General features: G+C 40.1%; 1 protein-coding gene across 5 annotated transcripts in view; it reads left to right on the forward strand.

The window, feature by feature from the left end:
- Positions 1-924: 924 nt before the first annotated feature.
- Positions 925-24,535, forward strand: part of hfm1 (helicase for meiosis 1) — a 69,637-nt gene continuing 46,026 nt past the window's right edge. For 4 of the 5 annotated variants that reach the window (XM_061940997.2, XM_061941008.2, XM_061941016.2 and 1 more), the window contains exons 1-12: positions 925-1,069; positions 1,668-1,768; positions 1,847-1,986; positions 2,135-2,369; positions 10,799-11,136; positions 16,310-16,351; positions 16,442-16,512; positions 16,588-16,720; positions 20,316-20,467; positions 20,541-20,618; positions 20,709-20,864; positions 20,946-21,146. In XM_061940997.2, the coding sequence (XP_061796981.2) occupies positions 1,689-1,768; positions 1,847-1,986; positions 2,135-2,369; positions 10,799-11,136; positions 16,310-16,351; positions 16,442-16,512; positions 16,588-16,720; positions 20,316-20,467; positions 20,541-20,618; positions 20,709-20,864; positions 20,946-21,146 (1,626 nt within the window). In that variant the 5' untranslated portion in view covers positions 925-1,069; positions 1,668-1,688. The remainder of the gene's footprint in view (positions 1,070-1,667; positions 1,769-1,846; positions 1,987-2,134; positions 2,370-10,798; positions 11,137-16,309; positions 16,352-16,441; positions 16,513-16,587; positions 16,721-20,315; positions 20,468-20,540; positions 20,619-20,708; positions 20,865-20,945; positions 21,147-24,535) is intronic. The other variant, XM_061941024.2, reaches the window with a different exon arrangement.

A 24,535-nucleotide genomic window follows, 5' to 3' on the forward strand; every position in this document is an offset into this window, starting at 1 on the left:
TGTGAAAATTCCGTGTAATAAAATCCAGTGCATAAATATATTACTTGCTTCAAACCTAATTTCCGGTTGACTCGGGTCACGCGACTTCAAACTGAACATGTCATTGGCTGCTGCTTAAAACATGATCGCTCCAATCTCAATTTACCGGAAGTGGGCCTTGAGTTTTAAAGCAACGAATAATTCTTCACTGAATTTTTTTCACACTGAATTTTAAAACACTGTATTTTAAATACACATGTTGCTCACACATTTGTATTCATGGCAGCATGATTTGATGTAAAAAAAAAAAAAAAAAAATCAGTGCACAAAATTTAATTAAAAAAAATTCAGTTACATAAATTAAGAGTGCAATAAAGCTTTTGCAATAAAGAAAAAAAATCACTTCCACATAAACAAGTCTCAAAAAAAAAAAAAAAAAAAAATTATAGGTCTTTATCACTCTGGAATAACCTGCCTAAAATTCTCACCGGCATTGAAAATAAACAGGTTTTTAAAAAGAAAGTAATATTTTATCTGAGTCTTTAAATTAGTTTGCTCGTTGATGATTTGTTTGGTTTTATATTGTGTAGTTATATTTATATGGTAATTATTATTCTGTGACTGTAAATTGTTTGCTTGTTTTCTTATTGATGCTTTTATTGTATTTAAAATTTTTCTGTATTGTGTAGTTATAATTATACGCTTTTACTTGTAATTGTATTGAATTGTGGACCCCAGGAAGACTAGTGGGTTATTGAGGCAACCAGCTAATGAGGATCCTTAATAAAAATCGGTAAAAATGCATGGATCGGCTCTGGATATGCCTGATTTTTTCCCCCTCACTACATTAAAAATGACATTATTATTACCACTATAATATAGCCATTATATTTAATAAAAGTGCAATTACTGACGTTAAAATGAGTAATGTGCAGACATAATGAGGTTGGTAGTGATTTGAAGTTGTGTTTTATCCAAAACTGGCAATGAGAGAGACTACTAAAAATCCCCATGGTCAGATTTAATGACTATGCAATGGCCGAATTGTAATTTTAGTAGCATTGTAACAATTTGAAAGCAGTTAGCAAAGGTGGGTACTCAGAAAAAGAGAAAAGTAGTAGTTGAAAATATATTATGAGTCTAATTTAACTAATATAATTCTAAAAATGCTATATGTAGGGCATTCTTAAGGCTATGATATTAGCTTAGCTCTCATGCTATCCATTAGCAATGCTAAATAGTTCATTTGTTCCTCAACAAACTGATTTTGTAATAGAATAAATATAACGTTTAAAAAAATGAGAAGTGAACATTTGCAATGACATTCAGAGAAACTAAAGCACAAAAGTGTCTGATTTCAACATCCAATGTTAAAAAATGTTTAAAAAAAAGCAACTTATGGAAGATGTGTCTGTCATTTGGGTAAATGTGACCCAGACACATTTTCAAGCACATACTGTTTATATCAGTATATTTGCCTTCTTAATGCACAGAGAAGTGTTTGGAGCACAGACTAGTGCTTTTCCAACAGCTATGGCTAAAATCAGTAGGGTTCTGAATTACCTGCATGGAAAAGTAGTCAATATTGCTATAACCACTGGGACAGAAGAATAAAACATCATTTCTCAATGCCTATGTGATCTTGAAAAGCAAAATACTATAGTTCATGTGTTTAATTTTCAATGTAGTGACACCCCTTAAAATCGACGATGAATGAGACATTCAACTCAGATGACTACACCTTGTCCTTGGACAATCTATTTTTTGTGAAACCCACTGTCCACACAATGTAAGTACAAAGAAAATGCACTGAAACATGTTCTCATCACTCTTAAGTTTAGTTACCATTTTGGGTTGTCATCAACAGAAAGCCACTGCACCGGGAGGCCGATCCATGGCAGCTGAAAGCACCTCCATCTCTTTCACAGATTCCAGCCGCTCAGGTTATGCAGGAAGAGGCTGAGTCGTTGGCTGCCCTGTACGGTATGTCATGTTCTGGATTAAGGGGTAATTCCTTTTCACTTAATTTGCATAAAATCATACTAAATTGACGCACCAACATTCCTGCTTGATTAGGCTTGAAAGCTTTTTGCTTTCCATAAATAACATAACATCAATACAAACCTCATGTCAAACTCTCCTTTACAATTCACAGGTTTCCCACTAAAACAAGGATCAGCTGGCATTTTCCGCAGGTTACACGGCGCTGAGAAAGATAATGAGGACATCCAAGATGGCAGTTGCAGTACTGTCGGATACAATGGCCTTTGGGGAGGTGAAGGCTTCGACGCCATAGCTGAAGATGAAAGTCTGCCGGACGCTGATCAAGGATCCATCGGCATTAAATATTTATCTGTGGGCAATAGTAAAGATTCACCTCTGCGGAGAAGGCAAGTGGCAGTGCATATTAATTCCACAATTCCAATGCACATATTGGCAAATGTGTTACTTTTGGGGAATGGGGATTTTTTTTTGGACTGTTTTGATTCATTAATGTTTTTGCTACTGCAATAGCTGGGTTGTATATGACGTCACGTCCGTCTTTCTTCTTGGCGGCTTTATTGACACGATGGTGGAGCAGCTTGAGCGTAGCATTAAAACAAGTGAGAGTGAGTGTAGAGTTTTGTTAGGTTGCAATCAAGTGACCTAGAGGCACTTCCAGGTTTCAGACGATGGTCTAGAGCAGACCTGGGCAAATTAAGGCCCGGGGGGGCTGTAGCTGCCATTATGATGTGCAGCGATGTTTTCAAATGACCGTAAGTCTTGAATTATACAAAGTATTTGAATGGTTGGAATCTGCGCTTTTGCATGATATACTAGTTACTAGGGGTGTAACGGTACACAAAAATTTTGGTTCGGTACATATCTCGGTTTAGAGGTCACGGTTCGGTTCATTTCCGGTACAGTAAGAAAACAACGAAATATAAATTTTTGGGTTATTTATTTACCAAATTTGTAAGTAATGGCATAACATACATATACACACAGGGTCCATTGCCAGGGTTAATGTGGTCAACATATATAAAATAAAAACTATATAAGATAAGGCTCAGAATGGTTTCTTAACAAAACCTTTCTACAAACCCCGTTTCCATATGTGTTGGGAAATTGTGTTAGATGTAAATATAAACGGAATACAATGATTTGCAAATCCTTTTCAACCCATATTCAATTGAATGCACTACAAAGACAAGATATTTGATGTTCAAACTCATAAACTTTATTTTTTATTTGCAAATAATAATTAACTTCGAATTTCGTGGCTGCCACATGTGCCAAAGTAGTTGGGAAAGGGCATGTTCACCACTGTGTTACATCACCTTTTCTTTTAACAACACTCAATAAAAGATTGGGAACTGAGGAAACTAATTGTTGAAGCTTTGAAAGTGGAATTCTTTCCCATTCTTGTTTTATGTAGAGCTTCAGTCGTTCAACAGTCTGGGGTCTCCGCTGTCGTATTTTACGATTCATAATGCGCCACACATTTTTGATGGACTGCAGGCGGGCCAGGAAAGTACACACACTCTTTTTTTACGAAGCCACGCTGTTGTAACACGTGCTGAATGTGGCTTGGCGTTGTCTTGCTGAAATAAGCAGGGGCGTCCATGAAAAAGACAGCGCTTAGATGGCAGCCTATCCAAAACCTGTATGTACTGTACCTTTCAGCATTAACCTTTCAGCATTCACCTACTCAGTGACCTAGTGGTTAGAGTGTCCGCCCTGAGATCGGTAGGTTGTGAGTTCAAACCCCGGCCGAGTCATACCAAAGACTATTAAAAAAATGGTACCCATTACCTCCCTGCTTGGCACTCAGCATCAAGGGTTGGAATTGGGGGTTAAATCACCAAAAATGATTCCCGGGCGCAGCACCGCTGCTGCCCACTGCTCCCCTCACCTCCCAGGGGGTGATCAAGGGGATGGGTCAAATGCAGAGGACAAATTTCACCACACCTAGTGTGTGTGTGACAATCATTGGTACTTTAACTTTAACTTTAACTTTAATGGTGCCTTCACAGATGTGTAAGTTACCCATGCCTTGGGCACTAATGCACCCCCATACCATCACAGATGCTGGCTTTTGAACTTTGCGTCGATAACAGTCTGGATGGTTCGCTTCCCCTTTGGTCCGGATGACACGATGTCGAATATTTCCAAAAACAATTTGAAATGTGGACTCGTCAGACCACAGAACACTTTTCCACTTTGCATGAGTCCATCTTAGATGATCTCGGGCCCAGAGAAGCCGGCGGCGTTTCTGGATGTTGTTGATAAATGGCTTTTGCTTTGCATAGTAGAGCTTTAACTTGCACTTACAGATGTAGCGACGAACTGTATTTAGTGACAGTGGTTTTCTGAATTGTTCCTGAGCCCATGTGGTGATATCCTTTAGAGATTGATGTCGGTTTTTGATACAGTGCCGTCTGATGCATCGAAGGTCACGGTCATTCAATGTTGGTTTCCGGCCATGCCGCTTACGTGCAGTAATTTCTCCAGATTCTCTGAACCTTTTGATGATATTATGGACCGTAGATATTGAAATCCTTAAATTCTTCCAATTGCACTTTGAGAAACGTTGTTCTTAAACTGTTTGCTTATTTGCTCACACAGTTGTGGACAAAGGAGTGTACCTCGCCCCATCCTTTCTTGTGAAAGACTGGGCATTTTTTGGGAAGCTGTTTTTATACCCAATCATGGCACCCACTTGTTCCCAATTAGCCTGCACACCTGTGGGATGTTCCAAATAAGTGCTTGATGAGCATTCCTCAACTTTATCAGTATTTATTGCCACCTTTCCCAACTTCGTTGTCACGTGTTGCTGGCATCAAATTCTAAAGTTAATGATTATTTGCAAAAAAAAAAAGTTTATTAGTTTGAACATCAAATATGTTGTCTTTGTAGCATATTCAACTGAATATGGGTTGAAAATGATTTGCAAATCATTGTATTCCGTTTATATTTACATCTAACACAATTTCCCAACTCATATGGAAACGGGGTTTGTACATATAAAGTGCTTTTTTTTGATTGATTGATTGAGACTTTTATTAGTAGATTGCACAGTACAGTACAATTGACCACTAAATGGTAACACCCGAATACGTTTTTCAACTTGTTTAAGTCGGTGTCCAAGTTAATCAACATTGAACTGCCTCAAGTTGTTGCTCAGATTAAATACAATGACAAAACTTTTCTTCTACATATAAAAAGTGCAACATTAAACAGTTTCAAGTCAACTCAGCCTCAGATTAACTTTTCTTTTCCCCCCAGCCTGGCTAACTTGGCAGTAAGAGGATATATGGGCTTATTGTTCTTCCACCATAGAAGTGGGTCAAAATCTAGTTTCTAATGCAATATGGTCTTAAATCTGCTGCTATAAAAACATTTGTTATTGCTTTAGCCCTGCCTGACTCACCGAGGAGAGGCTGCTTGAATGCGGTGGTGACGCTTCAAATGGGTTAGCATGTTTGACGTGTTGTCAGAAGCAGCTGCTGAACAATGTCGACAAACCTCCGTCCTCCATTGTTGTATCGCGCAGCCAAAGTGTACCAAAACGGGAGATCTTAACGAGGCAGGAGGGTCTTCCAGCTCTGGCTTTTACATGTTGTCCTCGCCTGGTCGCTGCCGGCATGCCGTGTGTTGTGCCTCGGTGTGCATTGTTTACACAACGTGCGCTACGCTACTTAATATGTCCGTGTGGAAACTCGTTCGGTACACCTCCGAACCAAATCGAAACCCCCGTACCGAAACGGTTCAATCAATACAAATACACGTACCGTTACACCCCTACTAGTTCCTATGGTAATGTAAGTCACAGCAGCTCAGACGAGGAACCAAGCAGTGTGGGTGGTGAGCGTTTCCACAGAGTGTTTCCAGAGCGGCCAGCCCATACTTGCCAACCCTCCCGAATTTTCCGGGAGACTCCCGAAATTCAGCGCCTCTCCCGAAAACCTCCCGGGACAAATATTCTCCCGAAAATCTCCCGATTTTCAGCCGGCATGCGGACCTGAGTGAGGACAGCCTTTTTTCAAGACGGGAGGACAACTGGGTGACAAGAAATAAATCATCCAGACTAGAGATAAATTGTATTATTATGTTTATCTTACCTACAAATAAATATATTTATTAATTAAAAAAACAAAAAAACATCAAAATTAATTGTATTTTTATTTGTATTTTTTCTGACTCCTTATTACATCCAGGCATTAGAATTATACATTAAAATAAACATATTTGAAATAATTAATTTAAAATTATCATGATAATTCATTTAAAATGACCATATTTAATTATTAAAATAATTGCTTGTTTATCAACAACTTTAGCATTTTATTCATTACATTTTGAAGCTCTCAGAAGCCAAGTTATGTTATATTCTTTAATATTTATTTATGCAAGTTTGAAGTATCAATTATCTAAACACAGTTTTGTTTGCATATTTTCAGGATATATATATATATATATATATATATATATATATATATATATATATATATATATATATATATATATATATATATATATATATGCATGAAATACTTGACTTGGTGAATTCTAGCTGTCAATATACTCCTCCCCTCTTAACCACGCTCTCAACCACGCCCCCACCCCCCACCTCCCGAAATCAGAGGTCTCAAGGTTGGCAAGTATGGGCCAGCCTGAAATGTGGGTGTAAGGTACAGACTCGGAAGGAGATTTTTACAGCAAAGTTCTAAAGCTTAGTGATGTATCAGATGTATCAGATAGTAAGTGGGGGTTTTGTTACCCTTCATGTTTATATTTCGCTGTGTTTGCTGCATTTTTGTTGCGTTTCGCTGTAAAATATGTCGATCGAGAGGGGGTGTGACGTTCATATGTTGTCAATATTCAGTGTTTTATCGTTCATAGTTAATATTGTAAATCCCACATTCTTTATTTTCACGTACATTCTGGGTGTCTCATTCAGTAAAAAAATGTAAAATGTCATTCCGTTTTTTAAGGCGGTCTGTCATAACATTTTTAGCATTCAATCAGACATTATTGTGATGTTTTGTATTAGTGTTCCTAAAAATCAGATATGCCGGCCCCTAGACACATTTCTTTCTCTAAATTTGGCCCCCCCCAGTCAAAATAATTGCCCAGGTCTGGTCTAGAGCCCCCTTAGATTACTGTTTATTTCCCTGCATCAGTGCAGATTTGGGCGTATTTTGAAAGGTTTAGAGGCAAATATAAAAGTGATCATAAAAAAATATTTAGAATAGAGTGGATTTATACGCTCTTAAGAAAAAAAAAATTTAAAGATTGAAACCATTCATCACTACCAAGACGTTACTGCTCGCCACGACCTCACCTGTCAAATGCAGAGGATAATCTCACCACACCTAGTGTGGGTGTGACAATCATTGGTACTGAAACTTTAACTTAACTCATTTGACACAAACAAGGATTTAGAGAAGAAAAGATTGGAGGCACATCTGAGGGGTCCACAAATCAAACATTGATGGGTGAAAGACAAAGTTGGACTTATTGGTGCATCGCTAAGTAATATATTTCATTGACATAACGAGTGCTGCTGTGATCGTGACGCTAATGAGAAAAAGGATAAGTCTGTTTGCAGTTGATTTCCTGCTACAAGTATCATCCACAATTCATGTCTGCAGTTGTTTTTATGCTGTGAAGTTGATATTTTGTCTCATTTAGCTGTATATGTCCCTGTCGTTCAGCAATGTTTGCTAGCCATATCAAGATTCAGTATATGCTTGATACATTTGTTAATCTACTTTATTAATACTATTAAGGATATTTTCTTGATGCTAACAAATATCACCAAAGACGCTATAATGTGGTCATCCGTGTAGAATAAACCACTTATCTTTCCTGCACAACAACAACTAAGATAATAAAAATGGACAACGCAAATACGGTGGATTGTACCAACAATAACAATATTTATTACTAGGACTTAACATGACGTTAGTTTATTTGCACAAGCAGGTCTTCTAGTTATATTTGGCGTAGCAACTACAAAAGAACACAAACTAATGCCATCTCTTGTCCTTTATTTACGTTAAGTTCTGCTCTCAAACACTACTAATATAGTAGAGAATAAACTGTTTAAAATGTTTAAACAAAGATTTTACAAAGACCGCTTTAGTGTAAGTGCACGTGTGTGAGCGGTAAAAGCGTCTGTGTCTTTCTCGCCATCTCTGGGTCTAAGTTGGATGTCAAAATTGGCCAACTTCTCGGTTTATGGCCACAACCTTCTACTATATAAGTGTGAGACATGATTTATAATATAGAATTAACTTTCACCAGCCCAGAGGTGATGCAGCAGCTCACTGGTTCAACATACTGTAGCTAGTTATGATCAATGCGCCGCTAAAAATAGGTCCTTCACGATAGCGCTTATAATGACAATATCTCTAATACTTGGCTAATATTCAGGTCTTTGGCTGTTTTGTTAAAGAGCTTTATGAGTGGAATAGTCTACTCCCATTAGCTGCATTGTTAGCCATCTCGTACTTTCCGTATTTTACGAGTTAGAATGCATCAAATAAGGGAAAACATATGTGTTCTTGTCTTACGTAAGGGTTGTGAATGAAATTCCCCCAAAAAGTGCAGTTCCCCTTTTGAGATGGAGCCTGTTCCAGATTACTTTGGGGGAAAAGGGTACACCTTGGACTGGTCACCAGTAGAGATGTCCGATAATGGCTTTTTTGCCGATATCCGATATTCCGATATTGTCCAACTCTTAATTACCGATACCGATATATACAGTCGTGGAATTAACACATTATTATGCCTAATTTTGTTGTGATGCCCCGCTGGATGCATTAAACAATGTAACAAGGTTTTCCAAAATAAATCAACTCAAGTTATGGAAAAAAAATGCCAACATGGCACCGCCATATTTATTATTGAAGTCACAAAGTGCATTGTTTTTTTTAACATGCCTCAAAACAGCAGCTTGGAATTTGGGACATGCTCTCCCTGAGAGAGCATGAGGAGGTTGAGGTGGGCGGGGGGTGTATATTGTAGCGTCCCGGAAGAGTTAGTGCTGCAAGGGGTTCTGGGTATTTGTTCTGTTGTGTTTATGTTGTGTTACGGTGCGGATGTTCTCCCGAAAAGGGTTTGTCATTCTTGTTTGGTGTGGGTTCACAGTGTGGCGCATATTTGTAACAGTGTTAAAGTTGTTTATACGGCCACCCTCAGTGTGGCCTTGTGTTTGTGAAAAGCCGTAGATATTATGTGATTGGGCCGGCACGCAAAGGCAGTGCCTTTAAGGTTTATTGACTTCACTATAAAAGTGGGTGATATTATTATCACCAGGAAAGATGAGGTCACCTACCTAGGTTCCATTCTAGAGGCTAATCTTTCCTGTGATAAAATGGCAACCAAGGTAATCAAAAAGGTCAACCAACGAACGAGATTTCTCTGTAGAATCTCCTCTCTGGTCAACAAAAGCACCATGAGGATTCTGGCGGGAACTCTCGTTCAACCCTTTTTCGATTACGCATGCACCTCCTGGTACCCTAGCACCTCCAAAACCCTCAAATCTAAACTCCAAACATCCCAGAACAAGCTAGTCAGATTACTTCTAGACCTCCACCCCAGATCCCACCTCACTCCTACCCACTTCTCCAAAGTGGGCTGGCTCAGGGTGGAGGACAGAGTAAAACAACTTGCACTGAGCCTAGTCTATAAAATCCGCTTCACCTCCCTGATACCGAAGTACATGTCAACCTACTTCCTTAACGTAAATGACCGCCATAACCACAACACCAGGGGGAGCTCCACTAGCCACGTTAAACCCAGATTCCGATCTAACAAAGGTTTAAACTCATTCTCTTTCTATGCCACATCAATGTGGAATGCGCTCCCAACAGGTATAAAAGAAAGGGCATCTCTATCCTCCTTCAAAACCGCAATAAAAGTACACCTCCAGGCAACTTCAACCCTAAACTAACACCCTCCCCGGATTGTTAATAATCAAATGTAAACAATCAAATGCAGATACTTTTCTTATGTCTTCTGATATCTCTCTCTCTCTCTATGTCCACTACTTGCTGTCCATATCCTACCAAGTCAGACCTACACTGTTTCAATATCAATTTCTCTGTTCTCAATTGTTGATGACTGATGATAACAACCAAACCTAACCCCCCCCCCTCCACACCACGAATTGTAAATAATTCAATGTATACACCCTGATGATTATCTTGTGTGATGACTGTATTATGATGATTGTATATATGATAGTATATATCTGTATCATGAATCAATTTAAGTGGACCCTGACTTAAACAAGTTGAAAAACCTATTCGGGTGTTACCATTTAGTGGTCAATTGTACGGAATATGCACTTCACTGTGCAACCTACTAATAAAAGTCTCAATCAATCAATCGATTAATGGCGCTCTGTGCTTCTCCCTACGTCCGTGTACCACTCCGTACAGCGGCGTCATACATTTTACTCTTTGAAACCGATACCGATAATTTCCGATATTACATTTTAAAGCATTTACCGGCCGATAATATCGGCAGTCCGATATTATCGGACATCTCTAGTCACCAGTCAATCACAGGGCACATATAGACAACTACAAAATCATTCACTATTGCAATTCTCTGTTTTTGGACAACGGCTGGAAACCAGGCTATTTCTGGATTTACATGTAGAAAATATAAAAAACACATCATTTGTATATGCCTAGTTATTTTTGCATTCATGAAGAAGCAACCTTTTCCAGGTTACTACTGTTGCACGAGGCCTGCTGTCAAATAACGTTTAAACTCAAGGTGACAAAATAGTCTTTCTCTTCTCTGGTCCCTCCTACAACAGCTTGTTCACGGCTCCTGTGCTGAGCAGCGGAGGTGACACGTCCAACCCAAACGACCTCTGTAGCAGCGGTAGCAGCGGTCGCCAGACAACATCCAGACCTCAAACTTTCCCCCCTGTGGTTACCATGGTAACAGCGCCCCCGCCTCCTCATCAGCCACCGCGGGTGACATTTAGCCAGGCCGCTCCTCCTTCCCCCTTGAAGCCACCCATCCTCCCCCCGCCCCTGGGCTCGTCTGCATGGAGTCTCAACCCCCCCGAGCAGGCGGCATATGCAGAAGTGAAGGGCACAAAGAGAGCCTTGGTAACGGCCATGACGCCTCAGCCGCTCCATATTCAAGGTGCTGCACTGCAATGACACACACACACACTCTACAAATACACTGTAGCCCTGTATCGCTATCGAGCATGTTAGTGCAGTGAGAACAATAAGCCTTTGGTGTGACGAAGTGGTTGGAGGTGAGCTTCCCTCGTTGACTTCATGGTTGTAATACCACACACTGGCCACACGGTGGCAGAAAAGAACACTAGAGAGCAGAGCTGTGTGTAGAGAGAGTATGGCCTTGCTTTCAAAGTTGGGACCAAACTTGGCACCATGTAGTCATGTGATGGGCTTTTGACCAATCAGACAGACTCCTAAATCAAGGGTGTCAAAACTTTTTCCACTGTAAAATTAAAGATGCGGGGGCCATTTTTTAAAAACCGATACAATATATAGATTTTTTTTAACCTTTAAGGCTCCTCTCAGGTTTGGTCCCTCTCAGTCATATAAATGTTTTTAACAAGTTGTATAAAGTTTTTTCCTAACGCCTACATCTCTAGATCAATGCCAAGTCTATATGTCGATATAAAGTAAAAAAAAAAAAAAAAAAAAGTTTTTATGTTGTATGTGTGGAGTTTGAAGTGAAGTGAATTACATTTTATATAGCGCTTTTTCTCAAGTGACTCAAAGCGCTTTACATTGTGAAACCCGATATCTAAGTTACATTTAAACCAGTGTGGGTGGCACTGGGAGCAGGTGGGTAAAGTGTCTTGCCCAAGGACACAACGGCAGTGACTAGGATGGCGGAAGCGGGGATCGAACCTATAACCCTAAGTTGCTGGCACGGCCGCTCTACCAACCGAGCTATACCGCATGTCCTCCCCGTGACTGCGTGGGTTCCCTCCGGGTACTCCGGGTTCCTCCCACCTCCAAAGACATGCACCCGGGGATAGGTTGATTGGCAACACTAAATTGGCCCTAGTGTGTGAATGTGAGGGCAGCACGGTGGTACAGGGGTTAGTGCAATACGAAGGTCCTGAATAGTCCTGTGTTCAATCCCGGGCTCGGGATCTTTCTGTGTGGAGTTTGCATGTTCTCCCCGTGACTGCGTGGGTTCCCTCCGGGTACTCTCCGGCTTCCTTCCACCTCCAAAAACATGCACCTGTGCATAGGTTGATTGGCAACACTAAATTGGCCCTAGTGTGTGGATGTGAGTGTGAATGTTGTCTGTGTATCTGTGTTGGCCCTGTGATAAGGTGGCGACTTGTCCAGGGTGTACCCTGCCTTCCGCGCGAATGCAGTTGAGATAGGCTCCAGCACCCCCCGCGACCCTAAAAGGGACAAGCGGTACAAAATGGATGGTGTGAATGTGAGTGTGAATGTTGTCTGTCTATCTGTTTTGGCCCTGCGATGAGGTGGCGACTTGTCCAGGGTGTACGCCGCCTTCCGCCCGATTATAGCTGAGATAGGCTCCAGCGACCCCGAAGGGAATAAGCGGTAGAAAATGGATGGGATGGATGACCTTTTTGTCAAACTCCTGTTTTTAAAGGCAAAACAATATATTGTCCCCCGAAAAAAATTTCCAAAGTGGAATATTTGATGCGAAGTATTTGGAACCTTAAATGGGTCAATAATTCATAACGTTGATTTTAATTAATTATTTTTTGAGCAATGACCGTTTAAAGAAAACAAATCACACTAAAGTTATTGGGGATCCAAAAGGGCATAAAAGTGTTCAATTTCCTCTCTCTAGATCAGGGGTCGGCAACCCAAAATGTTGAAAGAGCCATATTGGACCCCAAAAAAATTTAAAAATCTGTCTGGAGCCGCAAAAAATTAAAAGCCTTCTATAAATGATATAATGAAGTCAACACATGATATAAGTGTCTATATTAGCCTACTATCAAAATGACTTTAAAAGTCTTACAGACGTGTTATAATAAAGGCAACATATGATGTAAGTGGCTATATTAGCTTACTATCAAAATGACTATGTGTCGCAGGCTGACACAAATCTTCGTTGACAGGAATGTTCATCATCATCATCATCATCATCATTTCTTTTTATTCCTTTCATGAAAATGCATATACAAGCCATATACAGTTGACACTTTCATCGTTTTTTTGTTTCTTATACATTTCCATGATCAGAAAGGAGCAGATAGAAGAATACTATTCTTATATTTATCTGCCCCCTTTTTAACACAAATTATTTAGATTACTTTATCACTGTTCCCTCCACCAACACCCGAACTCCAACATACTTTTAATTTTCGTTTAAAGGGGAACATTATCACCAGACCTATGTAAGCGTCAATATATACCTTGATGTTGCAGAAAAAAGACCATATATTTTTTTAACCGATTTCCGAACTCTAAATGGGTGAATTTTGGCGAATTAAACGCCTTTCTAATATTCGCTCTCGGAGCGATGACGTCACAACGTGACGTCACATCGGGAAGCAATCCGCCATTTTCTCAAACACCGAGTCAAATCAGCTCTGTTATTTTCCGTTTTTTCGACTCTTTTCCGTACTTTGGAGACATCATGCCTCGTCGGTGTGTTGTCGGAGGGTGTAACAACCCGAACAGGGACGGATTCAAGTTGCACCAGTGGCCCAAAGATGCGAAAGTGGCAAGAAATTGGACGTTTGTTCCGCACACTTTACCGACGAAAGCTATGCTACGACAGAGATGGCAAGAATGTGTGGATATCCTGCGACACTCAAAGCAGATGCATTTCCAACGATAAACTCAAAGAAATCTGCCGTCAGACCCTCATTGAATCTGCCGCAGTGTGTGAGCAATTCAGGGACAAAGGACCTCGGTAGCACGGCAAGCAATGGCAGCAGACGAGCGAGCTAAACCCCCTGGATGCCTTGGCTCACACCGTCCCTTATGCCACCCAAGATGATCAAGAGAAGAATATCGACCCTAGCTTCCCTGGCCTGCTGACATCAACTCCAAAACTGGACAGATCAGCTTTCAGGAAAAGAGCGCGGACGAGGGTATGTCTACAGAATATATTAATTGATGAAAATTGGGCTTTCTGCACTCTCAAAGTGCATGTTGTTGCCAAATGTATTTCATATGCTGTAAACCTAGTTCATAGTTGTTAGTTTCCTTTAACGCCAAACAAACACATACCAATCGTTGGTTAGAAGGCGATCGCCGATTTCGTCCTCGCTTTCTCCCGTGTCGCTGGCTGTCGTATCGTTTTCGTCGTTTTCGCTTGCATACGGTTCAAACTGATACGGCTCAATAGCTTTAGTTTCTTCTTCAATTTCGTTTTCGCTACCTGCCTCCACACTACAACCATTCGTTTCAATACATTCGTAATCTGTTGAATCGCTTAAGCCGCTGAAATCCGAGTCTGAATCCGAGCTAATGTCGCTATAGCTTGCTGTTCTATGCGCCATGTTTGTTTGAGTTGGCATCACTATGTGACGTCACAGGAAAATGGACGGGTGTTTATAACGATGGTTAAAATCAGGCACTTTGAAGCTTTTTTTAGGGATATTGTGTGATGGGTAAAATTTAGAAAAAAACTTCGAAAAATTAAATAAGCCACTGGGAACTGATTTTTAATGGGTTTTAACCCTTCTGAAATTGTGATAATGTTCCCCTTTAAGCATTTTCAAAATGACACGTTCCAATCAAAATCAAAAATCAGTTTGATATAACTCCAGTTGTCTCTTTTTGTAACTCCTTTTAAATTCAAATATATTCTTGCAACTTTTTAAGTCTTTGTCTAGAGAATTCCATGCTTTCACACCAGCAACAGATAAGCACATTTGCTTCAAATTTGTTCGCACTCTTTGATATTTAAAGTCATACGGCCTTCTGTGATTCTCATCTTCCGACGTGAACACAAATAACTTTTGTAAGTCCTTTGGAAGAACTTTATTTCTAACTTTGAACATCACTAATAGAGTATGCAATTCTACAATGTCTTTTAGTTTGAATAATCCTGACCTAATGAAGAATGTTGAAATGTAATATTTATTCTACACATTTTTACAACATTGGAAAACATTAGTAAAATGCAGGCTTCTCAGGGGGTGAGATAACTCCTCTAAATTACTTTTTTAGAATGGCCAAAGTTATAGATGTGTGTGTCCAAATTATAGGACATGTCAGGCTGTCTTCAATCTATGCAAGCTGGGTTACGTTTGCTGTGGTCTATAACGGCACACAAACTACTATCAGAAATGCAGGCAATATTTCATACAGATAATACATATGTCATGAGAAATGCAGATATAAATTAAATACACAGAGGACATAGGAAATTAATTGAGCTCAAATATACCTACAAGTGTGGCATAATGATGCAATACGTACATACAGCTAGCCTAAATAGCATGTTAGCATCTTTAAGCTTGCAGTCATGCACTGACCAAATATGGTTGATAAGCACTCCACACAAGTCAATACCATCAACAAAGTTCCCCTTTGTGCATTCACATGCTACATAAAAAATTGGTGAACAAAATGAGACAAAGAATGAGTGGCTTAAAATATGTCTTTCTCTGGCATCATTGAAGAAAGTTGTACATGTAAACAAACTATGGTGAGTTCAAGGACAGCCAAAATTAGTAGGACAAAATGGCGGTCGCCAAATACTCTCATTAGAGAATCATGTTGTATATAAACAGTGGGATTTCTAACAATTAGGGAGGTTTGTGTCATGTTGTCATCCTACAGAAACCCCATTCGAACAAGAATATAGTTTTCCCCCATCTTTTTCTATTTTCATACATTTTTTAAAAAGCTCCAGGGAGCCACTATGGTGGCTCTAAAGCCGTAGGTTGCAGACCCCCGCTCTAGAATAACTTGAAATAAGTCAATTATAAGTTGTTGTTTTTTTTCGTTTTATGCTGTTTGTCAATACGGTAAACACAAAAATGCTATACTCCCCCCAGAAAAATATTGAAAAGTGGAATTTTTGAAAAAACAGCCTGCATCTGGTTTGTGTTTTCATCGTCAACATTGCATCTTTTTCTCGTTTGCTCTTTTATTCTACTTCTGGTTATTTTTCTGTTAGCGTTTGTTGAATGTGCCCCGGGCCGTTAAAAATCAGCTGCAGGCCGCAAATGGCACCCAGGCCGCACTTTGGACACCCCTGTCCTAAATGATCGGTCAAAAGCGCCATGTTTGGTCCCAACTTTGAAAGCCAGTTGGCCATACTCTCTCTATATAGAGAGCGAACTGAAGTTGACATTTGGACGCTTGGAATGTGTGCTTTCCAGGGTCTTCGGGATCGGACATTTTGCGGCCAGTCTCTGAAATCCGTATCCTTTTTCAGTGAGAAGAAAAATTATAACAACATCTGAATTAACTTGTAGGATTTCACAAATATTTCCTGAAGTGTGCTGACACAGCTGCTAAGTTCAGACCTGTCTTTAGCGAGTTCCCCTTTTTCAACTATGTCCAGTCCAAAGCTCTCGATGATGTAAGTAGTTTTACCGTCTTGCATCACCTGGAAGGCTAATTTTATTTTGAGAGAGGTATATTTTTTGGTCCATAGGTTCTTTATACGGACACAAACTTTGTTGCATGTGCCCCGACTGGTTCTGGTAAAACAGTACTGTTTGAACTGGCCATCATTCACCTGCTGATGGAGACCTCAGAGCCCTGGAGGGACGTCAAAGCTGTTTATAGTAAGCTTCCATTTGACAATTGTCTAAAAAGAACTGTGCTTGTGTGGGACAATTAGCGTTCTCTCTTGAAACACTTGTCATAGGTAATAAATAATATAGACTTTTCTTAAAAGAACATCATAGATTTGATTGTGGACTGGTAAATAACCAATGTTGACTTTGTGCTTCTTTCTCTGCAACATCAATGTTTATCTAAAACTTCACTTCTGACAAATTCATCTAATGTGAGCTCAAGTCCATTCTAAGGATTTCACAGGATTGAATATCACCAGAAAAGTGTGAGATGAAATATATAAGGCTCAAATGTATGTCCATACTGTAAATGTCAAAAGTAGCCAGCCTGTGCTTGCCCTTCTAGTCAACTCTTTAGACAAGTAGGAACACAGGAAATGGTTTTGGATCCGAGGAAAGTGACTGACCATGAGCCAGTGGTCATCAAAAATCAGGAAATCACCCAGGTATTCTCATATAAATATTTAGGGGTTCATATTGATAATCTTCTCTGCTGGAAGACACATATTGACAAACTGCGCAATAGACTGCAACAGAGGCTATATTTTTTGCAAATATTAAGATTGTACGGCGTAAGCAGCCACATCATGATGATTTTCTACCGTGCCATTGTAGAGAGCATCATTAGATACGGGATCACCTCATGGTTTGGCAGCCTAACCGTTAAGCTAAAAAGCAAACTGGCCGGCATGCATAAAACGGCAATGAAAATCGTAGGGAGGAAATAATATGAGCCTATATAGAGCATCTATGAGCAGGCAGTTAGGAAAAAAGCTAAGAAAATTATTTCCAACTCACAACACCCACTCTTCCCTGAATATGGAACCCTGCCATCAGGGAGAAGACTCCGGGTCCCACTATGCAAATCTAACCGCCTTAAATTATCATTTGTCCCAGCCTCCATTAAGCTGACCAACAATGTGCAATAGAATGTTAATACATAGGTTAGCGCTTTTTTAGCACATAGCACTTTAGCTCATAGCACTTTAGAACTAAGCACTTTAGCACACAGCACTTTATCCATGAGCTCTAGTGCAATGCACACTGGTACTTTATCTTTATCTCCATACTGTAGATTTTATGCCTACATCAAAGTGCCACCTATGTCTATCAAGCTCCATGTTCTGATGTTTAAATGTTAGTTGTCTGGTTGTGGTTGTGTCTGTACTTGTGTTTTTGTTCTGTTGTTTTTGTGTATGTTAAGAAAGCAATGATGCACTGTGCCCAAGACAAATTTCCCCGCGGGGACAATAAAGTTGAACCTTGAACCTTGAACCTTGAAGTGAAGGAAAGGAAGATGATGAATTTTGAATCAACTTCTTATTCCGCCTTTTTTTGGTCTGCCTTTTTCTCCCTCATTTTTCAGTTGATTCAAACCATTCTCCTTCTAAATTTTGGGCTTATTCATGACACGGGTGCCGGCATTTTTTTCATCCTCCAAAAAATTATTGCATTTCCAGAAGTTCCACATTTTCCGGAACATTTTTTCCATTTAAAATGAATGCTAACATTAAATCAATTTCTAGCATGCTAACGTTATAACATTAGCATTTTTTGGCTAACTTCTGTAGGTATACACTTCAGTCATACATTTTGTGACTTAACACATGCTTAAGGTTAACTTTTTAAACTATTTTTGCACATATACACCTCAGAGCCGTATATTTTAATGCTTGACACGCGTAACATTATCATGCTAGCTTTTTTGACACATTTTGGAGAAATATACTGTATTTTGATACTTGACGCATGTTTACTGTTAGGATGCTAACAATTGTTAGCATGTTTGTCAGGTTCAAACACTGATGACATCTATTAAACAAGACAAGAAGCAAGGAATTAAACAGAGACAGAATTAAATTTGGCTCAATTGAGGAGAGACATCTGGGCTGTACTCTTGTACCGTCTCCATCATGCTCTGGCGAAAGATTGTACGCCTCCTCTTTTATTTGGACTTTCCCTGATTACATGGCAACAGCTGTTTCTAAGGGACGGGGGTCGTAAACAGCCATCGCCTTTGATTACAACAGTTCAAAGAAAAGGTCGTAAAACAGTTCACAGAAAAGGTCCCTGGAGGGGAGTCAGGTCCTTTGTAGATCTCGGGTCAAGACAATATCTTTCTGTTGATTACAATACATGAAAGAAACAGAACACCTTCATTTGCTTCCCATCCTACACAGTGGAGTTTTACAAGCCTTCTTCTTGGTAGGATCAAAGACAGCTTTTGCTTCTCGCCGAGAACTCAGGGCAACACAAAGTTTTGTGATAACTTAGATACAATTATTCTAAGGATGTTAGCTTTTGAAACTTTTTTATTGGTAGGTATACACCTTAAGAGTCATACATTTTGGTACTTGATTGGCAACGTTCCATGCTGGCTTTTGTGGCTCTTTTTACAGGTATACACGTAAATGTTGTATTTTTTGTTACCTGGCGCGCTATCTGGCTATAGCGGGCTACCTGTTAGTGTTATAGTTTGGCTTCAGCTTTTCAGTATCCGAACACAATTTCTACTGAAATAGCTTTTTCTAGTTTTTTATGCTTATGGTTAGTGTGGTAACATTGGTTAGCATGTTAGCTGTTTAATCTATTTTTGCAGATATACACCTCAGAGCCATATATTTTGATGTTTGACGCACGCTAATTGTTAGCATGCTGACGTTTACATGTAAGCAGGGTAACATTATCATGCTAGCTCTTTTGACAAATTTTGTAGGTATTGTTGCGTTCGGACCAGTTGTTCCTCCCAGGGAATTCAAGTCACAAGTCGCTCCCAAGCTCTTTACGACACTTAAAGCTGAGTAGAAAAAACACCAGAGACAGAATAGGTATTTTGTAATATATTTGCAAAGCTTTGCAAATACATTGAGACCAGTCCAGCATAGAACATTCAATCGCGCCGCCAAGATGGTCTGCCCCACCCCGAAAAACCCTCTCCCCTCTTAAGTCTGTCTCTCTCCCACCCTCGCACTCATGTCCCTCCAGCCAAAACACATGCCCATTGTCCTCCGCACCTGGGAAGAATGCTAGATAATAGAAAGGAGTATCTCTCTTTCCTACATTCTTCATTCAAGGTTAAGCACACAGTTTGTTGCAGACAACCAAAAGACCACAATTGGAAGAAAAACACTAGCTGTTTTGTAATATGATTAACGGTTTAAAAGAAGTAACACTTAAATTCGGATATATGTAAATATCTGCCTCCGACAAGTGTAAGCAGGGTAACATTATCATGCTTGCTCTTTTGACGAATTTTGTAGGTATACACCTCAGAGTCATATACCGGTACTGTAACAATGGTTAGCATGTTAGCTTTTTTAAAACTTTTTTTGCATGAGTCATACATTTTGGTACTTGATGAATGCTAACTTTTGGAAATAGTCCATTCTGGCTTTTATAGCTCATTTTGCAGGTATACACCTAAAAGTTGTATTTTTTGTTTGACATTGTTGACGTTATCTGGCTATGGTGCTACCTGCGTTACCGTTTGGCTTCCGATTTTCAGCATTCAAACACAGTTTCTACAGAAATAGCTTTTTCCAGTTTTCTATACAATCTACATTGACTTTTTCCTGCTTGCCAGTGGCTCCCATCAAAGCTCTCTGCAGTCAGTGCTTTGAGAGCTGGACGAAGAAGTTTGGTCCTCTGGGGCTCAACTGCAAGGAGCTGACGGGCGACACGGAGATAGATGACTTCTTTGAAATTCAGGACTCCCACATCATTCTCACCACCCCAGTGTGTGACAGCAATGCAACATAAAAGACACAAGTACCATACATGATATAAGGAGGATCTATTTGTCCCACAGGAAAAATGGGACAGCATGACAAGAAAGTGGAGGGATAATTGTCTGCTGCAGTTGGTCAGACTCTTCCTTATAGATGAGGTCAGCGTATTTATCCTACCTTTAAAAAAGATAAATACATGTGTTAATGGGATGCTGATCATTTGAATGCTAGAAAATGTGTTCTTATAGGTTCATGTCGTCAAGGATGCAACTCGTGGTGCCACTCTGGAAGTGGTGGTTAGCAGAATGAAGGCTGTGCATGCATACAGGAAGGCCCAGAACCCAGACACAGAGCTCTCTATGAGGTTTGTGGCTGTGTCAGCCACTATACCCAATATTACGGATGTAAGAACATAATGAATAAAATATGTATATATATATATACAATATGTAGCATGTGACTAATCCCTTCCTATTATCTCCTAGATAGCAGACTGGCTCTCCAGTGACACGGGTCCAGCGACATGTTTGGAGTTAGATGAGAGCTACCGCCCGGTGAAGCTGAGGAAAGTGGTGTTGGGATTCCCCTGCAGCACAAACCAAACCGAGTTCAAGTTCGATTTGTCTCTCAACTATAAGATGGCCAATGTCATACAGACGTATTCTGACCAGAAGCCCGCTCTAGTGGTGAGTCAGGTTATTCTTTTCATGTAATATACACTGGATCCCGACTACTTGCGCTTCAGAATTTGCGACCCCACGCATATTTCTTTCCAGTGCTTTAAAGAAAGATCATTCCTTTTTTAATGGTATCCATCCATCCATCCATTTTCTACCGCTTGACCCTTTCGGGGTCGCGGGGGGTGCTGGAGCCTATCTCAGCTGCATTTGGGCGGAAAGCGGAATACACCCTGGACAAGTTGTCACCTCATCACAGGGCCAACACAACATTCACACTCACATTCACACACCAGGGCCAATTAACTTGACTAAAAAGTGCGTTGATGGCGCCATCTGCTGTGGAAAAATAGTGTTGCAGCAGGTAATCTAGCACAGGGTGATGCATTCAACAAGTTCTATATCAGGGGTCTCAGACACGCGGCCCGCGAGACGTTATTTTGCGGCCCGCACCTTCATATGAAAATGTAATGTCAGTGCGACAAGTTTTATATGAATGGCGCTTGACAGCGTCATACTTGCCAACCCCCCCGATTTTTCCGAGAGACTTCCGAATTTCAGGGCAACCATTCTCTCGAATGTCTGCCGATTTTCACCCAAACAACAATATTAAAGGCGTGCCGTGATGGCACTGCCTTTAGCGCCCTCTACAACCTGTACAAACAGCGTGCCAGCCCAGTCACATGTTGTATTTGGCTTCTGTACACACACGTAAGTGACTGCAAGACATACTTGATCAACAGCCACACAGGTCACACTGAGGGTGGCCGTATAAACAACTTTAACTCTGTTACAAATATGCGCCACACTGTGAACCCACACCAAACAAGAATGACAAACACATTTCGGGAGAACATCCGCACCGTAACACAACATAAACACAACAGAACAAATACCCAGAATCCCATGCAGCCCTAACTCTTCCGGGCTACAATATACACCCCCGCTACCACCAAACCCTGCCCCCCCCCTCCCCCCCTTCGTGCGTCGGTTGAGGTGAGCGGGGTTGGGGGGGCGGGGTTGGGTGGGCGGTGTTTGGTGGTAGCGGGGGTGTATATTGTAGCCCGGAAGAGTTAGGGTTTCATGGGATTCTGGGTATTTGTTCTGTTGTGTTTATGTTGTGTTACGGTGCGGATGTTCTCCCGAAATGTGTTTGTCATTCTTGTTTGGTGTGGGTTCACAGTGTGGCGCATATTTGTAACAGTGATAAAGTTGTTTATACGGCCACCCTCAGTGTGACCTGTATGGTCGTCGATCAAGTATGTCTTGCAGTCACTTACGTGTGTCTGCAGAAGCCGCATACAACATGTGACTGGGCCGGCGCGCTGTTTGTATGGTAAAAAATCGAACGCGACGACAGGTTGTAGAGGACGTTAAAGGCAGTGCTATCACGGCACGCCCTTAATATTGTTGTCCGGGTGAAAATCGGGACGAATTCGGGAGAATGGTTGCCCCGGGAGATTGTCGGGATGGGCACTGAAATTTGGGAGTCTCCCGGAAAAATCGGGAGGGTTAGCAAGTATGTTGCTAGGGCGGGATAGCCATTCAAAGAAGGTGAATTAATTAAAAAGTGCATGTTAGATTTTTTTAAGAAATCTTTTCTTGCGGCCCAGCCTCTGCATCCAGTGGCCCCCAGGTAAATTGAGTTTGAGACCCCTGTTCTAGATTTTCCCGTCTATAGTCGGAAATCTGTCTTTTTTAATTTCTGTAAAAATATACAAAAATATTTTCAGTTTTTCTTAGTTTTTTGCGACCTACAATGTGTGTTAAAATCTTGATCCGTCTCTTTAATACCTGCCAACAACTACGGTTTTCCCTTAATAAATAAGTTTTTTGATAATCCAGTGGTTAAAAACTACGGTTCTCCATTAGAAATGATTAACTTAAAAACGGAAGCTACGTAGCGAATCAACTCCACGGGCAGTGGACAATCTATACGGGAAACATCAATGATGATTAGTTGGTTTACGTATAAGGACATCCATGATTGGTTGGTTTACTATGATGAGTCACTAATGGTTAAGATTAAGGCAAAACATTAGGGACTGCCCAATCAGAGGCAAGATAGGGCGGGTCATGGAACCAGGAAGGGAAATCACAACAGACATCCCAAATGACGAGAAAGTCGGAGAAGGGAAGAGAGAATATTGAAGCGGGTGATTTATATATTAAAAATAACTAGTGGAAGACGGCAGAGGGATTCTCTTCCTTAGATTTTTCTTTTAGGGATGTTAATGACGTCCAGGAAACCCACAATGCATCTACTTGGCCACAATTGGACAAATGTATGCGTCTGGTATTTTATGTATGGTATTTTTTTATTTATTTTTATTTAATTTTTTGTCATAAAAAAATACAATCATGTGTGCTTACGGACTTAATCCCTGCAGACTGTATTGATCTGTATTGAAAAAAAAGAGTATATATATATATATATATATATATATATATATATATATATATATATATATATATATATATATATATATATATATTTTATTTTTTTATTTTTTTATTTTTTTATTAAATCAACATAATAAACACAAGATACACTTACAATTAGTGCACCAACCCAAAAAACCTCCCTTCCCCATTTACACTCATTCGGACAAAAGGGTTGTTTCTTTCTGTTTTTAATATTTCTGGTTTCTGTATATCAATACAGATCAATACAGGAAAAAAAAAAAAAGAATATATATATATATATATATTTTTTTTTTTTTTTTTTTTTTTTTTTACTTTCTTTTGCGGCCCGGTACCAATGGATCCACGGACCGGTACCGGGCCATTGTCCGGTGGTTGGGGACCACTGGGCTATAGCACACACAGCACTGTTTCCTGTAACCACCTTTGATTTGTCAGCAGGCCAAGGATGCAAGGAGATGGAGGAGAGAAAACAATTAAAAACCTCAGCCTCCTGCGATTAATAATTGCAGAAATTAAACCCTTGATGTCAATTCGATGTAAATTAATTGTGCAGGCCTCTGTAAAGCGCCAAACTGTTTTTCAGACAACTCTTCTTTCGGCTCATGAGGGACAACTCCTATTCTAAAAAAAAGTTGAAACGGTCATGTGCCGTGTTTGACATCGTTTTTTGTCCGCATCATCGGTCTAAATGGAACCAAGAAAAAGGAAAAATTCCAAAGCGTGGGTTCGTTTTAATCTTCTGACGCCAAATAAGGCAAATGTCTTCCTGTTTACTATTTGGCTCATTGACCAGAGTTTCACCTTTCGTTTTCCTTTATTCTGTTCCTTTAGAGGGAAACTGCTCTATTTTTGGAATTGTGCGTATCGTTCACAAGCATTATGAAAAACATGACGACTGATGGATTTTTTTTTTATGCATTCTAAATAATAAATAAACGCGATCAAAAGTCTGCTTACAATGGAGCCTGTGG

Source organism: Nerophis lumbriciformis, linkage group LG03, assembly GCF_033978685.3.
Source record: "Nerophis lumbriciformis linkage group LG03, RoL_Nlum_v2.1, whole genome shotgun sequence".
NCBI lineage: Eukaryota > Metazoa > Chordata > Actinopteri > Syngnathiformes > Syngnathidae > Nerophis > Nerophis lumbriciformis.